At 47.6% G+C, this 19153-nt stretch overlaps 1 protein-coding gene across 1 annotated transcript; it reads right to left on the reverse strand.

Annotated features, from left to right (window-relative positions):
* Positions 1–1844: 1844 nt before the first annotated feature.
* On the reverse strand, positions 1845–16946 carry PRCC (proline rich mitotic checkpoint control factor). The gene is made up of 7 exons (XM_048828266.2): positions 16168–16946; positions 12591–12638; positions 9787–10371; positions 8293–8388; positions 6279–6422; positions 4338–4403; positions 1845–2315 (listed from the first exon to the last, which is right to left on the reverse strand). Exons 1-7 carry the CDS (start codon positions 16672–16674, stop codon positions 2229–2231), a joined length of 1533 nt encoding a protein of 510 aa, XP_048684223.1. The 5' UTR covers positions 16675–16946; the 3' UTR covers positions 1845–2228.
* Positions 16947–19153: the final 2207 nt, after the last annotated feature.

Raw genomic sequence — 19153 nt, forward strand, 5'->3', positions numbered from 1 at the left:
GACTCAGGCACAAAGTCGCCTGTGTATATGTTTAGAGTAGTCCCAGCTGTTCAGGGTCCTGGCCTTGATTCCCATTAAGACTAAGGCTGGGTCTACACTATAGACTTACGTCAGTACAACTGCATCACTCAGGCATGTAGGAAGTCTACACCCCAGTGCCACAGGTATACCGACGGCTGTACACAGCACGATGTCAACAGGAGGGCTTCTCTCGTCAACACAGCCAAACCTCTCGGGGAGGTGGAGTACCTACCCCAACAGGAGACGCTCTCTCCTGTCAGTGTAGGTAGCATCTTCACGAAGCATTACGGCAGTGCCATGATAGCACTGTATGTGTAGACAAGCCTCAAGGGTCCTTTTTCGCAGCTCTGGCAGAGGAAAGGGGCCTTAAAGTGGGTGTAAGTTACAGCGGTATCCATTGTAAAGCTCCATGCCAGTAGGGTGCAACCGGGCCTTGGTGCACAGGAGTCAGGCCCTGTGGGTTCAGTATTAAAACTGGTAAGATCTAATCACTCCTTTGCCAGTCCAGTTCCTGAGAATGACAAGAGGGTGTGAACAATCCCATCGCCTGGAGAGGCAACCAGAGGGGTGGTTTGGTTCGTTTAAAAGTTTTATTCCTTTATCAAATCTCTTTTCAGAGGATTTCACTGTACAGATAAGATAGGAATAAATTACTCAACAGTAACTTTATTCTGGTCATTGGAACACTCAAAACGGGCTTTGCAAAGTACTAAAACATCCAGGGAACTAACCTATAATCTGATTTTAAAATACTGTCAGACTTCATTTACCACGTCCTTTTCTTTGGAGGGGGGGGAACGGGGTAGACGGGAGCAAGTTGCCCTTTGGCGTTTTCCTCAATGGAATTGCCGCAATTAACTGCTTTAGTTGTGGTACAACAAATAAAACCTTTGATGTCGGGAATGTAACTTAAAGAACTGGACCGACTCGCTCCTTGCTTCAGCATCATAAGAGTTCAGCAGCAAACAATGAACTAGGAAGTGAGGCCAGCAAGAATGAACAGATACACACACATCTGAATAGCTGGCCTGTGTACTATGCAGACATGCCCGTCTCTGCCTCTGGGAAGTCCACCATCTTAAGTGAAATGAAGAAACTCATTTTTCAAGTGTTCTGTGAAACAAGTTTAAGTCAAGACATTGCCTCCCTTTTCCAGCCAGGTGGGTGGAGTTAACATTTAAACCAGAGTTGGTGCCTCAGCAGGAACTAGGCATTATAGAGATAGGCGGATAGGTTAAAAATTTGTGCTGTAGGCAGCTTTTGCCTAGGTTTGGATTATTACAGGAAATACTGTGGTGACTTCAGTTCGCTGCGAGCTGCAGGGCACCATCTCACCCCAGAAATACTTGGATTCAACTAGCATTTGCATCAGATTTTTACAGCGCTCTGGGCCTTGGCTTGGGGACACCCACACCTACCCCATTCTTACATGTCCCAGAGCTTACAATAGCTTCTTGTGCTGGCAGAGGAAACCAGAATATCTTCCGCGGAGTCCAGAGATTGGGGGTATCTGTGCGCTGTTTTCAAACTGAAACAAGCACCGTCTTGTTAGCCAACATCGACCTTGAAAACAAAAATGTCCCCTCAAAAGTGACTCAAAATTTACAGGAGGGCATGGCAAGGAAAACAAAAGAACCAGACACACTTCAAACCTGCTGAGATTGCTTGTAAGAAGAGAAATGTGTCTACACAAGTACAAACTGAACTATCCCAAAGGGTTTTTCAAATAATAGTCATAATAATAATACAAAAAGTTTGCCCTTGAAACTGCCTTTCAGAAAGGAAATTACACTCTTGACACACGGTAGGACCAAAGAAAGGAGCAGTGTTGGACTTGGAAATTTATTGAGACTCTACCTAAGGTTCTGGTGACTAAAGAAAAAAATTGGTAGTCTGTACACCTACAGGATGAGAGCTCAAAACTTTGCGCCAGTCATGTCCTCTTTGGACAAGCCTGTGGCTGTCCGGTGCTAGAGTCCCCAGCTGCACGAACCAGACTTGATTTGAGCCTTCTACATTATCATTAAAAAAATTACAGCGTGGGTTTCAGAAATGGTTAGTATTTAACCCTTCTCTTCACAGACAGGGGAGTGCTGTATCCTCCCACCCACACAGTTAGATCCAGGGGCCTCCTCAATTCCTGGTAGGCCAGGAGGAGTCTGACATGGTAGGTCATCTGGGCTAATGCCCACAAAATAGGAGAGGTACTAAAATCCATATTTGGCTTGGGTCTGACGCCGGCTGAGTTTGTTTTCGGACCATGTGTTTTTCAGTTCCAACTCTCGCTCCTTCGCCTGCAGAAAAGGGGGTGGAGAATAGATCAAAATCAGAACAGTTGTTCATTGTTTTAATAGTCCTTTGCCGTTCTCTGTCACTTCACAATGAGAAGCTCAGAGCACTTTAGTTAGTTAGTTCTCTGGTACCACGGTTATGCGTTTTCAATTGTTTTTCATTTGTGGACCCCTAAAAAATGTCAAAGGGCGATGCAGCCCACTTTGGAAATCTTAGATGTAGTCTTCAGACCCCCAGGGGTATGTGGACAACAGGTTGAAAACCACTGGTGTAATATAAATATCCTGATAGAGATCTTGATGTAGAGAAGCCAAGCTGGAACAATGCTCGGAGTCCCTAGTCATATGAAAAGTGCCATGGGGTCCTTAAGTGGCCCCAAGTGGCCAGGCCCTGTGGTTTAAGTCCCATCCACAGCAGCACAGCACCCTTCAACTTGTGCTGGGACACTGGCTCAGTGCTGATTCTACAGAACCACTTCCTGCAGCAGCTAGTTCTTTCGAGGTTTCACCTCGGAGACTCCCCAAGAGGTTCAATCACAGACACGCATCAAGTCTCAAAAGCCCAGTGGCGCAGGCATTCCACCACTCCGCATACTGAGAGGACGGGGGCCACAGTAGGTTAATGTGCCACAGAGCCAGGAAAGACCCCAGGAGTCCAGGCTCTCAGGCCCCCGTTCTAACCACTAGTCAACACTCCCTTCAGCCAGCTCTAACAGTGGGTGGCTAACCCAGTGGCCTCACGCCACTGACCTCCAAACACAAACCTATGAAAAACCATCTCTCTAAAGCTCCACATCAGGGTGCTGGGTCTCAGGTGGGAGGAGAAAATATTCTCCTGAGGAACACAACTGCACAGACACCCTCACCCTCCAGCCAGGAAGCCAGAAGTGACGGCGATGATATCCCAGCAACAGGAGACCCTCTGCCATCTAGTGGCAAGACACAACGGGCTTCTGCATTTGGTCCCCATTACATACAGCCCCAGATGAGGCGGGAGGATTGCCGGTGGGGTGGGGGTGGCAGGGGGGGAGGTCAGGGGAGTTATCTGGGATCTACCAGAAATGCCTTTAGGAGGTACTGTCTGTCAGGATCCTCACTTCTCCCTCTGGCCTGGGCGTGGCTTTTCCTAGTGTTACAGCTGTGCTGCCCACTGAGAGGCTGGCACACCTAATCAAGCGTCTGGGGAATCCAGAGAAGTTGCACAGGAACCAGCCTTGACGCACTTACTGCCAAGCTTGCCAAAGGGAGGTCCAGGCTGTAGACTGTTTGCATGAACCCTCTCGACCTACCTCTGTTGTTCGGTTTCCCTATGTCGTAGGCATAACCCCATTAGCCTGGTGCCAAAGCTCCTTGGCTGAGCTTTCGCTCATGGAGCAACAAAATCGTGACTTCAGACAAGCATCAAGGCTGTCTGCTATTCCAGACACACATGGTGTCACTGCACTCTCCTCTACCACGTGGCTTTGTCATCATCTCCTAGGGCTTTTATGTTCTGCACATCAGCCATACATACACCAGCCAGCACAGCACAACAGAGGCAGCACGTTCACCCCAGCTGGGGAGGATGGAAACAGGCAGAACAGAAGCGACTTGCATTACCCTCTAATGACCCTTTCTGGCAGATGCATGGCACACAGGAGTTGAGAGGGAGATGAGGAATGTTCGGGGCTCGGATGGGAATCTCAGAAGACACCACAAATGGATTCAACCCAAGGGCAGAAATTACTGATGCACTAACAGTGGTCTCAGTTCTGTGCAAGGAGCAAAGGAAGCCCTGGCCTCTGCCCCATACAGCTTGCTGTAGCCCTCAATTCCCCCCACAAAACCACTGCAGGTTTCAATGGGAATTCTTCGTGCATAGATTGAGGTCTGCCTGATGTAGGACACACTGGGGGGCCTCTCTCTTGTAACTGCAGAAGTTATTGACTCCATCAGCTCATTTCCACTGATACTCTCTGCTCTTAAGTGATACCACATTTGTAACATTGTCAAGGGCTGTTTTCACACCCATGGTAGGCAGCTGACCTGGTGGATCAGGTACGTGATCTGGTGTTTTCTTCTCTGCTGTCCTGTGGGCTGCTCTCCTTTTTTCTAAAGAAAAAACAAATTCAAAATGACTATCAGTGCTGGAAGGATACTGCCCCGGCTAGTGAAATCAGCAAGGGATGGTGTCACATGGACAGAAACCAATGCTGCAGAAACCAGAAGTGTCTGGTTTGCTTTAAAGCCCTTGACAAGGGTTGTGGTAGATTCTCCATCACTGGTGATTTTTTTTCTTTTAAAAGATAAGCCCTAGTTTAAAAGGAATGACTGTGGGGCAGGTCTCTGGACTGTGCTATACAGGAGGTCAGACTAGATGGTCATGATGATCCCCTCTGGCCTTGGAATGTATGAAACAACAGATCCCATGTTGAGGCAGCTTCTAGTCAGTCTTCACTGCTCACACACTGGGGCTAAGCACCTGTTTCAAGATGCTCTGCAGCCATGCTGTGCCTAATTACTTTGTACTTAAACAGCACCTTCCTCCATGAGCTCTGAATTTCATGAAAACCGATTAAGCCTCACAACATATACAGAAGCTAGGCATTATACCCATTTTACAGAGAGGGGAATGGAAGCAGAGACAAGTGAAATGGGTTACAAGATCACGAAGAGTCAAAGCCAAGCTGGGAATAGAACCCAGATCTCCCATTCTATTCTATACAGGGTTGCATACTCCCTACATAACTGTAGATCCAAGTGCCTTACAAATCAAGGCATGGTCCCTACCCCGAGCAGTGAGCTAGCTGTGGGTTAAGTTCTCAAGGTGCTCCATTACAGGAGCAAACAGCCCTACCTCTCCTCCCTTTGACAGGGTTTGAACTCAGAGCACTGAGGTTGGGGAAGGCAGACGCAAACTGCCTCTCTGGTATCTTTATCCCAAAGTCTAGTAGCACTTTGGGGCCGTCTCCAGAGCTTTCCTGCTTCAATTGTTCATTCCCAACAACCTCCCTGCAAACTTCATTGCTGTCCCATGACCATTGGTTTCCAGTGATCAGCTTGGGAACGGCACCACCATACCGGCCGCACTGCGTGCCTGACTGCTTCCCAGATGCCCTTCCCTTTGCAGCTGGATAACTGGAAAGGCGTATCCTTTAATTTCTAGTCCCCTCTACATTAGATTCACAGATTGTAAGGCCACAAGGACCGCACTACATCACCTAGTCTGATCTCATGTATTTCGAAGGCCAGAGACGCTCACCCAGCTACCCCTGTGTTGAACCCAATAACCTGTGTTTGGCTAAAGCATCTTCCAGAAAAGTATTCAGTCTGGATGTGACAAGTTCAAAAAATGGAGAATCCACCACTCCTCTTGGCCATTTGCTCCTGATGGTGCATGTTATGTCTAATTTGTATCGGTCTGGCTTTAACTTCCAGCCATTGGTTCTTGTTCTGTCTCTTTCTGCTTGACTAAAGAGCCCTTGAGTACGCAGTGTTTTCTCCCCATCTAAGTGCTCTACACCATAATCAAGTCATCTCTTGATCTTTTTGATCAACTGAAGTCTCTCACTTGTAAGAGATTTTCTCCAGGCCTCAAATCATTTTTGTAGATCTTCTCTGCACCCTCTCCAATTTTTCAACATTCCTTTCAAAACGTGAGCACAAGAAATGAATGCAGTATTGGTCTCACCAATGCAATTCAGAGAGGTGAAAACAAGTTCCCTAAGGCTCTGAAGGGACAGCCGAACAGCAGCCCCGTGGCTTGCCATCCCTCTGCTACCCATCTATTTATCTGACCCGCACCTGAGCGGCTCACAATCATTAATGGATTTTATCCTCAACATCCCCGTTTTACAGATGGGGAACTGGGACACAAGGTCGATGAAATGACTTGCCCCTGGTCTGGGGCTGACTTGGGACCTGAAGGCAGGCCCTTTGCATCCTGGTCCAGTGCTCTACCCACTAGGCAATACATCCTATTCATACCTTGCTGAAAGATTTCATGGTCTTCTCCTCTGTTAAGGATTTGGTCATCCATTGCTGGGCTCCACTCAGCTGATCATCCCCTTTGATCTCCACAAAGTTGATCTCTTCCCTCCCACGGTTCCGTTTACCTTGGAGACGCTTGAACTGAGAGAGGAATTAAAACAAAGGTCAGAAGAGAATTACGCTCATATTACATGGCTCTGATACACCGTACCAAACAAAGGTGACTGGGGCTTGGAATGATCCAGCTTATCATCTGAGGTGCTGGGCCACAACCATGCTCATCTTCCCAGTCAGAGAGTTCTTTGTTTATAGTATAACTCTGCTCTTCTACAGATCAACAGATCTCAAAGCTCTTTACAGTGAGCCCCACAAACTCTCTCCCCCACACCTAACCCATGAGGTAGGGAAATATATTTTAAATATGGAGAGACAGCAGCAAGAGAAGACATTTGCCTGTAGCCACTGGCAAAGCCAGGAATAGAACTGAGCAGTCCTGGCTTCCACACCCTCCACTCTAAGAGTCAAGGAAGCACTGAAAATGTTGCCACTGGCAAATGCACCTTACACAACTGAACAGGTCTCCAAAACAACACATCAGGGGGGTGGCATATGAAATGAACTGAGGTTGCTGGAAGGGAATTGCACACAACAGCCAGTGCTTTCTGCAGCATCGTTCGATTCCAGATGCCAGCTTTGCTGGCAGTTTCTGGAGAGTGGCAGCAGTCTGTGGTACATTTCAAATGGATTTTGAGCTGAAGCTGCTGAGCCCTGGAACATGAATGAAGCACATTGCTGCATTAAGTAAGGTAGATCCAAGGTCCTTTAGCTGCAGTTTTTGTATTGCTTTGCAGTTGTAAGCCAACTAGCACCTGTGCACACCACACCGTGTTGTGTGTGACATCCACTCCTTGCTACATCCTGAGTGAAGATTACGCTGGACTTGCTGGATTGTCTCCTGCTGGAAATATCTGATATCAGCTTATAAAGCAAACCAGATCACCCACAGCAGAAGATCTAAAGATCACTGGAAGGGGCTGGGGTGTGAGAAAAAGTGCTTCTGAGCTGCCCATCTTGCAATCAGTGATCTCATAACGAGGACTAGTATAAGAGGGAAAAAGGCAGGAAAGTCTAATACCATACCTAGTGGTCAGGGCCACAGGCTTTGCCAAACATTCTTCCAAGAACATAAACACAAGAATTAGATCAGTTCACGGAGGATAGGCTCATCAATGGCTATTAGCCAAGATGGTTGGGGATGCAACCCCATGCTCTGGGTGTCCCTAAGCCTCTGAATGCCAGATCCTAGGACTGAAGGACAGAGGATGCATCACTTGATGATTGCCCTGTTCTGTTAATTCCCTTTGAAGCACCTGGCATTGGCCACCGCCGGGGGGCAGGATACTGGGCTAGATAGACGACTGGTCTGACTCAGTATGATCATTCTTACGTACAGGCAACAAGGCCAGATTCTCAGCTGATGTAGCTCCACTGACTTCACCATAAACCACTGTAGCTCCACCAAAGGCAGCAGATCTCCCCTGACTTACAACCCAGAGTTAGTTTCCTTAGCAGGGGAAATTTATTTATTTCTGGGGACTGGTGTGAGATCAGTCAATGTTAATACTGCTTCTGATCGTTTCTTGTTTGGCTATGTTGCTTATCCAGATTGGAGGATGGGGGTGGGTAATGTCTTTGTAAGGCACTCAACACCATTTAAAGCAAATGTATTATTATTACATTTAAGGAATTCTTCCTTTTCCCCATGACATACGGTATTACCAGACTGACTGTGTGTACTTTAAGGGAGCGGAAGTGGGCAGCAGCAGGTATCGACTACTGCCCATAACAGAACACTAGACCTGAAAGAACAACAGCCAGATCTGCCATGGCAAGTAGCGAGGCACCAGGCTTGAGAGGTCAGTGTTTTGAGCTGCCAAGCAGATCCTATGTTCCTATAACCCCATAGCATCTAAATGTGAACTCTGTGGTAGGATATATAATAAATGCCAACCGCTTCATCATCCATGAAGGACGAATCGGTGCTCATCTCCTGTGCTGGTCCTAGGGCTGGATCCATCTCTGGGTAATAGCCACTGGGGTAGTAATCCTGTAATCGAGAGGAGAATAGGTTTGTCATCAAGGTGTGATCAGACAGCTACTGGAACAAAACTGGACACAGATACCAAGATGCAGCATTGGATCTGGAACCAGATGCCCTCAGGATGAGGTACCTTTAAAAGGCCGCCTTCAGAGATATCACCTGACCTTAGAGGTGTGTTAGCCTGTTGATGCCCATGAGGAGCCATGCACGTGCCTTGCCCTGAGCACAACAAGAGAATTTATTTCCCCACTCAGGGGGACTGCATCCTGCTGTAAGCACTTGTCCCCAGTTCATCACTACTTTGGCAGCGCCATTGGACTGAGTGGCACTTTACACATGTGTACGTAGCGACTACTACCTTAGACTGCAATCAGTTCCCCTCTGGCTAGAGCCATAGCTTTGTGTTTTCACAACCCCACCTCAAGTGTTCCCATCCCAACACTCTGATGTACTGTTCCACTGCACCTTTCCCTACTTTCAGTATAAACTGACACGTGTGGATTTCCTCCTGCACTCAAAAGGACTCTGTAAATATTTGGGGAGCTCCTGAAGTCCACTACACAGACAATCTGTTAATGTTTTCTCCCTGCCCTTGGGCTTCATGTGGAAAGTAGATTAATGGGGGGTTAATGCTGGTAGGTGAGACCACAAAAGCAGACTCCGAAGGCTGTAGAAGAAGGGTTGGCATTTCAGTACATACTGACTCAGTAGGAAGAGCCAATCAAACCAATACCCCAGTACAGTGTGAGGAGGTGCTGTGCTAATGACAGTCATTTGGAGATGTAGTAAAACCAAGTCCAAGAACCCAGGGGACCTTCTGCAAGAGCAGAGATGGTAACTCCTAGGATCCCATTCTGGGAACTACATTCAACCTGCACAACTACCCTTGCAGTGTGAGCTGGGTGTGGTGTATGCTTCCTCATTTCCTTAACCTAACAGTTAAAAAAAACACCCTAAAGACCTTAAAGAACTTTCTAGCCCACCTTCAGACATTATGAAGCAGCAAATAGGACACACACACCATTTCCCCCCCTTAAGATCTATTATTGGCTACATGTACTCAACTGCTACCTCCCCAGCATAACCCTCCTGCTGGATCAGTAAGAACCAATCCTGTCTCAGACACTGCCCCCAAGTTTTGAAATGGCTTTGAACAGGCCCCAGATTTTGCACCCAGACAATGGCAGGTGCAATTCTGTGGATGCATTTCAAAAGTTAGGTAAACATTTATACTGCAGTCACGCCTTGAGACCTCCTCACAGCAGGGGCCTCAGTGTGCTGGGCTGTTTAGCCTGAAAGAGTTCGCACAGGCTCAATCTCCAAGGCTATAACCTGCACCAATTCAAAGGCTACTTTTTAAACCAAGCCCATTGTGTTTTGCCCATTGGTAATCCTGGTTCTTACCTGATAGTATGCCCCCGGGGCACTGGCATCGCTGTAGCCAGGGAACTGGTTAAATGGCTGGTTGCCATAGTCTTCTCCGGGTTTGGGGGCCCAGCTGTGCTGACTGGTGCTTGAACCCGCAGCCGTCTTGAACTCCAGAGGGGCATTTGCGGCAGCATCCTGGAATTCAGGCTCTGGCTCCGTCCCAGGGGGCAGATCCTCTGTCACCACGGTGCCAGAATACACGTACGTCTCCGCGCTGACCACGCTGGGCTCACTTTTGTCAGTCAAAGAAAAGAAGTTCTCTGGCTCTAGCTCTTCGTCACTGTCATCCTCCTCCTGGGTGATCTGCTTGGTCACCTGTAGGGCAGCACTCTTGGCAGCTGCCTTGATGGCAGATGGCGAAGGAGTCGTGGCCACTGCTGGCTTGGACAGAGGTTTTGGCTTGGAGGAGGAGATTGGAGCCTTAGCTGGTTTTGACTCAGAGGCATTTTCTGCTGCTTTCCTCGAGAAAGCATAGGGCAAAAGCAACCGGTTTGTCTCTTTCACCGTCAAGTTTTTGGGTTGAGGAAGCAAAGCAGACAAGCCAGAGCCCTCGCTGAGTCCCTGATGGTTTCATTCAGAAAATATGGTTCATAAAAACAGGAGACAAGAAAATAGATGAGCGAGTTTATATTTTCTTAACCCAGTGCTCAATATGTACCCCCATTTCACTTTATCTAATCTTGCCAATGGGCACCCCCACTACTCAGCGTGCACTGCAGGGACTGAAAATTACATTGGCCTGAGATACAAAGGAGGCTATATTCTGCTCTGAAGCAGTGACAGAAAAATCTGACAGACCAGAGCAACAGGAAGGGTTGTAAGGGGTTTTGCTGAATGCTAGCGCGGTGAACTGAAGCTTTATTTCACTTCTACAATGGAAAGGGGAAAAATGCCAGAGGCTTCCTTATCCAAAAATAAGAGGGCTTTTCAGGGAATGTATAGCTCTCAAAGGCATCAGTCTATGTTCTCCAAATTAAAGCACTGTTCAGAGCATTATCCTAAAGAAACCTTTTAAGAAAGGTATTTGATCACTTATACCTTATACTTATACCTTATACCTTAGACCAGACCACTGCCTTAGACCCTCCAGTTTGGGGTTTAATCCAACTTTCATATATACAGGCTGATTGCAAGTAAGGGAAAGATTGAAGAATTGTGCGTTTGTGCCAGCTTTTCACACCACACAGCTTAGTCTTCACCCTGCAGGCCTGCAATCTAAGCATGAATAGCGTGTAAGTGGTCAGGGTTGGGAGAATCTCTGCTGTGTTTGTCATCCTAACACAATGAGGCCCTGAGCCACGACTGGGGCCCTTCAGAGCTATCGTAATATAAGTCATAATAAATTCCATCATCAAGTTCACACCTGAAAGCAATGGGAGGCAGAATACTGGGGGGAGCAAGACACTAAAGACTGTCCCAACAGCACCATGCTTTTTAGCATGCAGTGATTAGATCTCAAAGTACTTTACAAAGGAGGTCACTATCATTATCCCCATTCTACAGAAGGGAAACTGAGGCACAGAGCGGTAAAACCACTTGACCAAGGTCACCCACCAGGCCAGTAGCAGAGCCAGAAAAAGAACCCAGGCCTCCTGAGTCCCAGTCCCAGATTCTATGCACTAGGCCACACTGCCTCTCACGACCGGTGTTTTTAAATAGATCAGCCGCTCCTGAACAATGTTTAGACCCATATAGGACAGGAAGCAATAAACTTGTTACCTTCAGTTCTCCTGTTTATCCAAGCTACTTGCAGGTGCAAATACACTACGCTTTTCTAAACGTTGCTTCTATTAGGAACTACCACCAATCTCTGGAGATAGGGTTTTCTTGGCTGGCAGTTTGAAAACACTGAAGTATCCAGCTTGTCAGTGGAGGTCTAAGTAATTTGGCTAAGTAATAAAAAAATGGACCCTTGGGGGTCTTGCTGCCAAAGTGCAAGAAGTTGCAGGATCAGGAACTAAGTCCCCAAGGTGTCACAGAGAGTCTGTGACAGAGCCAGGAACTGAACCTACAATTCCCAAGTCCCATTCCGGTGCCTTGACCAAAAGGCCATCCATTTTGAAGTCAATGAAATGCCTCGATCTCAAAAGCAGCAGGGTTGGGTTTACAATAATTTTTCTGAGTAACAGCCGTGTTAGTCTGTATTCGCAAAAAGAAAAGGAGGACTTGTGGCACCTTAGAGACTAACCAATTTATTTGAGCATAAGCTTTCGTGAGCTACAGCTCACTTCATCGGATGCATACTGTGGAAAGTGTAGAAGATCTTATTATATACACACAAAAAGCATGAAAAAATACCTCCTCCCACCCCACTCTCCTGCTGGTAATAGCTTATCTAAAGTGATCACTCTCCTTACAATGTGTATGATAATCAAGGTGGGCCATTTCCAGCACAAATCCAGGTTTTCTATTACTTTCCCTCATTTTTATGGGCTTGGCAGCAGGTTCAGAGTTCCAAGTGACTTGACTGTCAGCCAATGATTCTGTTTGCTACTATAGATTAAGTTTCATATGTCATCTAACCTGTGGCAACTTGATTCAACTGCCTGATTAAGTTTTAGTAGCAGCCTAACCAGTTGTTGTAGAACCTGAATATACCATACTTGTATACCACAAAAATAGTCTCCTTTAGGAACTCTGGCAGTTTGCTACTGTACACTAGTGCCCCCTTAGTCCTGATAGGGGGCTGCCTGAGGGCCCCAGCTGTAAGCCCAAGATTGTGACAATCAAGTTGCTTCCACAGGAAGTATACGTTTGAGAATTACATTTTAAGTCATTACCTGAAGAGAGTTTTTCTTCTTTGCTGGTTCATCTTCCTCTGAATCTGACTGAGAAAGAAAAAAAAAAACAAACAATTTAAGTAGCACTTGTGACAGTAAAAAAAAAAAAAATAGAATAAATGTACTCATTATCAAAGAGATCATGTTAGCAGTAGGGCCAGCTTTTTGATTTGCAAGGACCCTAGCTGCTGAACAAGCGGTAGGAGATCGAAGTTCTTTCACCTCCAGTCCAACTGATATGAGGAGATCAGGTCAAGAAGTGCTGTCTCATTGAAAGCCAGCCCTGGTTACTACATGAGAGATAAGCAAACTGTCCACAATGGAAGCAAGACTCTGCTACTTGCGGCTACGTTTAGCAACAGTTGTAACTAATGCAGTTTGGACATGGCCATGTATAAAGCACTACGCTACTGTAAAAACTATAGCTATATAAACTAGTACACTGGCATTAGTTCTTTAAATCTCATAAGAGCAATTTCAACGCAACTGAACAATGTTTTGTCCAACTTAAGATCAATTTCATCTGTATGGTATGTGGACCAAAAAAAAACATTTACTTAAAATTAAGTCAGGATTTAAAATTTTAAGACTGTCATTTTAATACATTTACAATGCAGGAGTGAGTGGGAGAAAATGAGAGGCACAGCTTACACATATTTAGCTGCTCATCAGTGAGTAGTACACCGAGTACCAACAGCTCTGGCATTTTAAAGTTTTTTGCTGCTGTTTTTTTAATATAAGAAACAAAACACTGAGGCAAAACTCAGTTTGAGTCTTTTATAAGTCAGGCTCTGTTTTGAAATCACAAAAAATGCCAACCTCAAAACTGACAGCCCTCTGCTTTTGTGTTTAGACAATGTAAACCAAAATGGAAACACAAACTCATAACACTGTGGATCTGGTAATTTAGAATGGAGATTTTTCAAAGGTGCTTAGACGTTTTGGACACCCAAGTCCCATTAGAAATTAGTGTCTGTAGACTGATTCTCTTACGTTCTAGGCCCCTTTCCACGCTCTGCCATCATAAAGGGGCCTTACTGTACAAGAGAATCCAGCCCTAAAGAGGTATACAGTCCTATAGCTTTCCATGGCAATTTACAGAGATTAAGGGAGACATAGCCCAGTTTACTACCTAAATTATACAAATGTAGAACATGAAGCTAGATAAAGTAAACAGATAAGGAGAGTTAAAACAGAACTCATCATGTAAATTCTGATATGCTGAAGCAGAAACTGAGGTAGAATTCCCTGGTTGGGACGCAAGGTGAAAGAATGGAATTTTGAGGGGGGGTTTGAAGGATTAGGACGATTGTCACAATGGAAAAGAGGTACGGAGTAGTGAAAAATTAAGAATGGCCCCATTTTTATGCATTTCTTTTTACTGACCCTTACTCATCAACATAACAACCAGTGATAATCTGTGCCAAATAACTGTTCAAAGTTAATATGTTGCTACATGGGGGTGGGTGGGATGGATTAATACACGAAAAGAAACAGATCCCTTTCATGTAAGTCTATCCCACAAGAGTTGTCAATAAGCCTCCTCATTAACATTACGGCAGTAGGTTGGCATCTGTTTTATTATGAAATGTCTGTTTCTCAGCCAGATGCTGTGAAGAAGGGAATGAGCAAACAGGGGATGTGAGAGAGGAGAACACTTCTGATTAGTTTGCTAACAAGACTGATCGATACATTGCATTGCCCAACAGATGTACATCGTTACTGGAGCCAGCAGAAGGGATAGAAATAAGAGGATTATGACACAGGGATATTAGAGATGGACAGAGTGGAGCACACCTAAAGCGAAGCCATTTCCTCCCCCTATCATCCTAACTGGGATGGAGACATGCACATTGCAAAGCAGTGGGAAGTAGAATGAATTTGAATGGTCCTGTTGCCTGCCAATGCTTTGACTAAATTCAAGTTCACTATAAACAGTCCCAAGGTATAGCAACAAGATATTCTCTGTCACATATCTTATATTTTGGTCATCTTGGCATAGGGATCTATGGCTCTGGAATTTGTTAGGCTAGGTCACTTAACAGCCAAACCAGCGCCCTGAGTTGTTGAGACTATGGAGAGCAGCATACACTCTGGAGTGTCCCCTATGCCATTCCTGCAGACTCCTAGCAAGGTGAGAGGGGAATTGACATTGACACAGTTCCAGTTCTCCCAAGGCTAAGATGCTGGCTGACCAACTATATCCCTGCAACTATTTATAAGTTCACAGTCAGGATCCACCTCCTGCAGCTGCCTGTCTCAAAATAGACAGGCAGCTCTCTGTCGTCTCTCCAGGACTTTGCTGATTATTCTTTGCATCCTACAAGAGGCAATATAAAATAGGTAACACCCTGACGGAACAGGGAGACAATGTGCCAGTGAATAGAGACTAAAACAAAGTCCTGACCCTTTGTGGGGTTTAACTACAATCTGCCTCCCTAAGCTTTTGCCACAACTGCAATTGGATTAGGATATTCTTCCACTTCCTTTCCTAGTCTTATTAAATAGGATTGCTGGACACTGTTAAAAAGCTGTCACTTTCCACTCAGGAGGAGGTTGCATTTTACTGGTATACACATCAATCACATTCCCACACATGGTTTATAATTAAGTCCTTATGCTAAAATATTACAGATTCTTTCAGAATAGAAGGCATTGCTGAACCAATGTATCTCCTGATGAGAGTAGGACAAACCCAACTAGTTTCACTATTAGGTTTGATATATGTATGTCCTAGAATCAAAGGTTCGAATCCCAGCAACACTATCTCCCTAATCCTTTATGGTAAAAGAACTGAGTTTTGGGGATGCTCTTTCAAAAGAGAAACTGAGGTCCCATTAGTTCTGCATACTCTGAGAATGACACTTTCTGCGGGAGTGGTTACCCTCTGTTCTTGACCAAGAATATTCCCCTCCCCTCCCTATTGTACAGCACATAACCAGTTGCAATTTCATGGTGCTTAAGGACCCAGTGGGATCAGAGACACTATGAAAACACAAAGGCAAGTTACAGATAACCTATTACTTAAGTGTCCCGGGGGAACCTAAAACCTTCAGATAATTAGTTTTAAATAAACAAATTTTAGTTTTGATGTGAAATTTGGGCTTGCAAAATACAAATTATTTTGGACGTTCCAAAAACTGGTAGATTCAGGCTTCGACTCATTAACTAGTTAACTTTTCTAACGAACAAGCCTACGGATAATCTAGTTTTGCTGTATTGTGATTGTAAATAAGCTTTCTATGCCAGCTTAATTCTGCAAAGCACTTTAGGATTAGAGTTGCCAGCTAGGACAGGTCTCCCCCGAGACGCTGCAATGTCAGTGTCAACTTTTTTTCCCGCACCTTCTTGTGCTAGGATGCTTGGGGTCAGCACAACATTTCACAGTCGCCTGAAACCGCCATAGGATCACCCCAATAAGACAGGGAGAGTTGCAGGAATACTCTCCCAGGGGGTGCTCCCCTACCAGGGGCGCCCCCCATTCCCTTACGGGAGATGCCTCTTTATGGGGGCGCCCCCCGCTCGGGGTGGAGGCGTCACTGGATCCCCAGAACACAAGACTTTATTTCATACTCACATCCCCCTTGTGCAGCTCGGGCGCCGCAATCCTCTTCTTCGGCTTGGGGAGGCCGGAGCCAGCCCCGGCCCCGGGGGGAGCAGCGCAGGCCATGGCAGGAGGGGGGAGATTCAGTCCAGCGGGGTCCCTGGGCGGGGGCAGGGGGAGCCCCCCAAGCCTGGGCTGCTCCCCCGCCAGGCTCCCCAAGGCTGCTGGCTCAGGCAGGCCCAGCCCCAGAGCAGAGGCCTGGGCCGGGCTCATCCCTGGAGGGGGGGTGCTGAAGCCCCGGACTGAGGGAGGGGGCCCCAGCATGAAGGGAGGGGGCGGCCCCCCGTGGGGCGGGGGCAGCAGAGGGAAGCCGGAGCCCAGAAGCTGGTGGGGGGGCAGCAGTGGGAGCTTGGGAGGGGGCAGGACAGAGAAGAGCCCCCTGCCCGGGGGGGGCTGGACGGGGGGGGCCTCCTCTTCCTCGCCGGAGGCCTCCTCCGCATCGCTCTCCTCCTCACTGCTGCCATAGGCCACCAGGGACATGGCCCCCGCCCCGCGGCCGGCCGAGGGGCAGCCCTGGGCGGCAGCGGCCGCTACGCGAGCCCGGGGATCCGCCCGCGCGACTAGGCCGCGCCCGCTTCCGCCGTTCCCGGAGCTGGGGGGGAGGGGAGCGGGGCTAAGCCGCGCGGGCCGCCATGGCAGCTCCACCCCCGGGTGGAAAGGGGAGGCGAAGGCTCCGACCCAGCCGCTCTCAGCCAGCCCAGCGCGCGCACAGCTAATGGCCGCCGAGAGCCCCCCTCCTCAGCACAACAAAACTACAACTCCCAGAGGGCACCGCGGCCGAGCCCCATTGGCTCTCCGCAAGGGGGTACCCGCGCTGCACCTCGGGACGTGGAGTCCATACTCACCCAAAGGCGGGACGACCACTCCCAGCCTGCACCGCGGCTACCGGTAGTGACGACAGCATCGTCACCTCCCACGAAGACTGAAACTCCCAGAATGCACCGCGGCAGACGGGCGGTTAACGGACCCCATTCAGTCGGGGGAGACTACCAATCCCAGAGTGCACCGCGGCAAAACGCCCTTGCTGCCCACAGAGACAGGAAGCTGGGCACCCTGGGATTTGCAGTCATTTCGTCACTCTCCCCGCTGTCTCATACGGCCACTCCCAGAGTGCACTGGGCCCGTAGGGATTTAGTAGCTTTCCCAGACTCAAATAACGGTAACTCCCATAATACACTGCAATTAATGCCGCCTCCGACCCCACCGTTCATTATCTGCAAAAAAGGTCGGCTACAGATTTGCGGTCATAGAGAAGGACTACAACTCCCATGGTGCACTGCCGCGGGTGGACTGCGACGCCCACAATGCACCACGGCGAACTCTTCATTGGCTGAGAGAGGGACCTGACGCAATACGTGCCAGGACTGTTAGTTAATCGCCAAACCAGGACCCGGAGCGCCCTATGGCAGAGGGACTACAACTCCCACAATGCCCAGGGAGACGCTTCTCAGTCCCTACCAGCAGGGGGCGCTGCAGTGCATGCTGGGACTCGTAGTTCATTGCCCCGTGGCCAGCAAATGGTGATCTCCCCTTGGAGTCGGTGCTAACTCCAGTGCCCCAGTGCAGTGATAGATTACTCACTGTCCTGAATTTTCACACTTGCTGTCTGGTCACCCTAGGGTCACTGCTAACCCCAAAGCCGAGCGTGGTGTCAGGGGTTCAGTTAGGGGCTCGAAGCTGCAGGGACCGTTGGTGGGAGCCCTGCCTCCCAGTGTCACGCTCTGAATCACAGCCCCGTTGCTCCCCTAAACTGTTCCCTTGTTCCCTCCGTGTAAAAGCCACCGATTTTCACCTTCTGCACTGTGATACAGCTGGGAGCATTAGCACTTAGCCGTTTTACTATGTAGGTTACACATCTCAAACGGGGTGCAGCAGCAGGCCCCGGGGCAGCACATAAAATAGTTACGCTGTAATTGGGCCCATCTTTGCACAGGCCTCCCAGTCAAAATACCTACTTCCCCTATGCACCACGTGCTGGCTTCAACACTCCCAGCCTTTCCGGGCCACTGCACATGCTGCTTTGCCATATCATTGCACTGTGTTTACAGGAACACTACCAAGTGCAAAACACCCAGCCAAATCCCTCCGTGCCTAGAATTTGGACCAGCAAGGGTTGAATCTGGGTTAGCTACAAACTGAATAACCATCACCAAAAGTCCCACTTCTCATCATGCTTAACAAAGGGCTGTGTGGCCCAGGGATGAGTTCTGACGGAAAAGACCATGGTTCTATTTCCATTTCTTCCACTGATTTGCTGCTTAGGCAAGTTCCTTCTTGCACTATGTAATACAAACCAGTAATCATAATAATCTCATGCATGCTGCTTTTACACTGGTATCACTCCAGTGACTTCAGTGGAGGTCCTCCAGACATACAAGAGCAGTATGAAGACTTGAGATCTTCTTCCTCTTCGCAAATGTGGAGCCTGATCCAAAGCCCACTGAAGCCCATTTGCTAGTATGCTGTGAACCGTTAACATATATAATTAAAGTGAAATCAAGAGAAATTAGCAAAATACATTTTGTGACGCCGGTGCCTTAATTTTACCACTTTCTAAGGGTTGGGTATTGGCTAATCTGCAGTTGGCCACCAGCCCCTAGACATTAGCTTGAAGAACTGGCAAGTCCCTGCTGTGTTAAAAATGGATGTTCTCCCCTGGGTTATGAAGATCTCAGGTTTCAGAAGCTGAAAGAAGGTTAACCTCCAAGTTTACTTCTTACTGATTATGATCTTTATTGTGAATTTCTCTCCATTTCTTCTAAACTGGCACAGCGAAATGAAACTGGTTGGTTTCACTCTTGTTTTTAGTCAGTTTTACTCTCTTGGCCATGTTAGAGCATGCTAGAGGAAGACTGGTCTAGCAGTTAAGGTAGCGGTTTGGTACTTAGGAGAGCAGGATTCAATTCTTGCCACTGTTGCAGACTCATGGTGTGACCTCACAGAGTTGTTTCCCCTGTGA

Source organism: Caretta caretta, chromosome 24 (genome assembly GCF_965140235.1).
Source record: "Caretta caretta isolate rCarCar2 chromosome 24, rCarCar1.hap1, whole genome shotgun sequence".
Classification (NCBI taxonomy): domain Eukaryota; kingdom Metazoa; phylum Chordata; order Testudines; family Cheloniidae; genus Caretta; species Caretta caretta.

What these genes read in the sequence shown, in the direction of transcription:
- PRCC (XM_048828266.2), bottom strand. Translation starts at nt 16,674, where the DNA reads ATGTCCCTGGTGGCCTATGGCAGCAGTGAGGAGGAGAGCGATGCGGAG. An exon ending in AGAAGAAAAACTCTCTTCAG is followed by an intron (nt 10,372 to 12,590) that starts GTAATGACTTAA and finishes TGAAACCATCAG; the next exon opens with GGACTCAGCGAGGGCTCTGG. An exon ending in CCATGAAATCTTTCAGCAAG is followed by an intron (nt 4,404 to 6,278) that starts GTATGAATAGGA and finishes TTTTTTCTTTAG; the next exon opens with AAAAAAGGAGAGCAGCCCAC.